Genomic DNA, 3,217 nt, shown 5'->3' with positions numbered 1-3,217 from the left:
TAAAATAAAATAAAAAAATATATATATATATATATATATCATTACAATAACACAATAACGATAGGATGAGATTTGAATCATAAACCTCTTTCATTAATTCGAATTAACACACCATATGCTATGTTCGCTTTGGAATTCATCCACGGAAGATAATGTTTTAAAATTATTTTAATGAATCACTTAAAAAATATATTATAACGAAAGGAAGTAATAAAAAGAAATTACACATGGAGTGTTTTTATTGGACAGCCACAATGAGCGGTTTCTGCGGAATCGGATGCCAATAATCTCTCCAAAGCAGGCAACTCTGTCCCCTACTACAGAAGCGAGTCAACCGAGGATTGAGATTGCGTTCCGACCCATTTATCTGCAGAGTCTCCTTCAAAGCCACCCATCGCCATTGCCACATTTTCTAGCTATAGCCTCACCATTAGATCTTTCAACCTAATTTGGCACATCCCCATTAGCAGCGCCAGAGGAAATATGCCGACTTTGAATTTATTCACGAATGTTCCAGTCGATACCGTTGTGGCCGCTGACATCCTTAAGGACGCATCGAAAGCCATTTCTAAAATTCTCGGGAAACCTGAATCTGTTAAGTTCACTGTCCTTCTCTATCCTCCCTCAGTCTCTTGCTTGTATTGGGTATGTTCATTTGCATAATTCTGGACATGCCCACATGATGTTCGACAAAATTACTGTGAGAAAATGGAAGTCATTTTAAGTTATTGAGTTGAGATTTGTCACTGCTAGACTGATAGCTGACTTGAATTTATTTTTCCTGTTGATCGAACTAGTTCTTTTATGGTGATAAGTAGGGTAGCATTGAAAGCATTTTTATGATATAATGCAAGCGCGTGAACTTACATTTTTCTGCTTCAATGGTTCAGTACGTGATGATCTTGCTGAATGGTAGTACCCCAATCGTTTTTGCTGGCACGGAAGAGCCAGCCGCGTATGGAGAATTGATCTCCATAGGAGGCCTTGGACCTGGCGTGAATGGAAAACTTAGCTCAACAATTGCTGAGATTCTTCAGACTAAGCTCCAAATTGATAGTTCCCGTTTCTATATCAAATTTTATGACGTTCAGGCAAGTTTTTCTCGTCCTTCCCAAGTGTTGTGACTAGCTGGGATTACAGTTTATCGTGGTATCAAAGTAGGATAGGAGATATATGTGTTTGAATCCTCACAATACCATTTCCTCTCAAATTATACATATAGTTCACACATTGAGCTCCATAAATTAAATTATTAGCCTCGAACTTATCTTTAGAGTTTAGTGATGTGATAATTTAACATAGTATCTATGAAAGGAGGAGATACCATGTACAAACCTCTCACAAGCTTTTGGGTTTAATAATAATTTAATTTAAATTGTTTTGGTCACAAATTTTGAACTTACATCTTCCTATTGAACATGTTCCCCCCTCAAAAAACCCTTGTTTAAGGCGTTAGTGATATCTGACACGGTCAAATGTGAATCCGGAAGCCAGAGAAGGTTGGCCATTCAAGTATTAAATATTTTTCGAAGTTGTCTGTTCAAAACTTCATGTTGTGGAACCCTGTACAATTATTTATTAACTCCGAAGATTCTTTCTATTTGGTCAATGTTTTAAAAATGTCTAATTAGTCCTTAAACTTTCAATTTTGTGTTTAATAGGTCTTTTAAACTTTCAATTTTGTATGTAATTCATTATTATCATTAACAAATTCGAAATATTTAAAAGTCAATTGATCTAGTAGATCTAAATTTGAATTTTATGTCTAATGAAACAAGTCATAACTTTTAATTTTGTGTCGAGTAGATTTGTGAGTTTTTAAAAATAAAAAATTTAGGAACTAAATTTATAATTTTAAAAGTTCATGATCAAATAGACACAAACCTTACATTTGTGGGATTAAATTTATAGTTTAACCTAGTTGGATTTTTGTGAAGAATTAGTCTTTTAAACCATAAACTTGCATTAAATCTTTAACATTCATCTGTTCTTTTGAGACCTAGAGGTAGATTCCTACCTTAGTTGAGCGGGAAATTCACCCAATTGGTCTTTTTGACACAATATGAACTGTTCCTCGTTAAAAGCTACGAGCTTTTGGTCAGTTTGACATGACATTAGACTAGAATGTGTTTGAATTACTACTCGTCATCTATTCTTTGATTAGTAATGAACGCATTTGTTGAGTTTTGCACTAATGGCTAAACTCACGAGATAAAAAGTTAGTATTAAGAATATTATAACTTTGACATATTTACCTATCTACTTTGAGTTTTTTAATTTAGTAGCGATTAAACACTATAAATATCTTAGTCCGACTATTTTAAGTTATTGATCGCATCCATCCATCCATGACACTCACACTAACATATTTCTTATGTCATGGTTGTGATGTATCTGTACTATAATTGTTTTTTATATAGATAACATGTTGATTAAATTAACGCATTCAACTTCATCATTTCCAGGCTTCATACTTCGGATACAACGGATCAACATTTTGATCAGGATTTTGTAGAATCAACAAAAGAATGTTGTCAAGAATGAAAATCGTGGTGTGGTGAGATTATTCAAGGGAGTTGATGGAACTCCATTCTTTGCCTTTATATGACTATTTGAATGTGTAAATGAAAATAATTATTTTGCATTTTTATTTGTTTGAGTGTTTCATGTCTATAAGTTAAACAAGTTAAGCTTCTCAGTTGAGTTATTTGCTCTCGTACAGAGAATTGGTACATCTTGTCCTCAATTATGTGGTTTTTTTCTCCTTCAGTCATGTCCAAAATCACTTCTAATCATATTGTAAGTGTATGTTTGAGAGTTATTTTAAAATTGTTAAAATCATTTTTGTCAGGTTCAAAATTACTCCAAAACTCACGTTTAATCACTCATAATCAATTTAGTGTTTTATTTTACACTTTAAATGCAATTTTCATGTTATTAAAATTAATTTTAAATGATTAAAAATATTTTTAGCGTAATTGTTAATTTAATTGTTTGAAAAAATTAGGAAAAAATTAGGTTAAGTTATAAATTTAGTATAGAAAAAAAATAGAATTTAATTTCTACTATGGATAAAACTCATAAATACTCTTTTATGATTTGATAAAATTCTCATAAATAATCTCCATGGAGACTATTCATGAATTTTTTATCAATCCATATCATATGAACTAAATTTTGATTATAAATTATAGAGACTAAATTTTAACTTGTTTAA

General features: G+C 31.7%; 1 protein-coding gene across 1 annotated transcript; it reads left to right on the top strand.

Annotated features, from left to right (window-relative positions):
* The first annotated feature begins 227 nt into the window (after positions 1-227).
* On the top strand, positions 228-2,732 carry LOC120071481 (Tautomerase/MIF superfamily protein). Its single transcript, XM_039023792.2, has 3 exons — positions 228-594; positions 891-1,091; positions 2,466-2,732. Exons 1-3 carry the CDS (start codon positions 484-486, stop codon positions 2,499-2,501), a joined length of 348 nt encoding a protein of 115 aa, XP_038879720.1. The 5' UTR covers positions 228-483; the 3' UTR covers positions 2,502-2,732.
* Positions 2,733-3,217: the final 485 nt, after the last annotated feature.

The sequence above is a fragment of the Benincasa hispida genome, chromosome 2 (assembly GCF_027475165.1).
Source record: "Benincasa hispida cultivar pf3 chromosome 2, pf3_genome.v1.1, whole genome shotgun sequence".
NCBI classification, from domain to species: Eukaryota; Viridiplantae; Streptophyta; class Magnoliopsida; order Cucurbitales; family Cucurbitaceae; genus Benincasa; species Benincasa hispida.
This window is presented reverse-complemented; position numbering and strand designations above follow the sequence as displayed.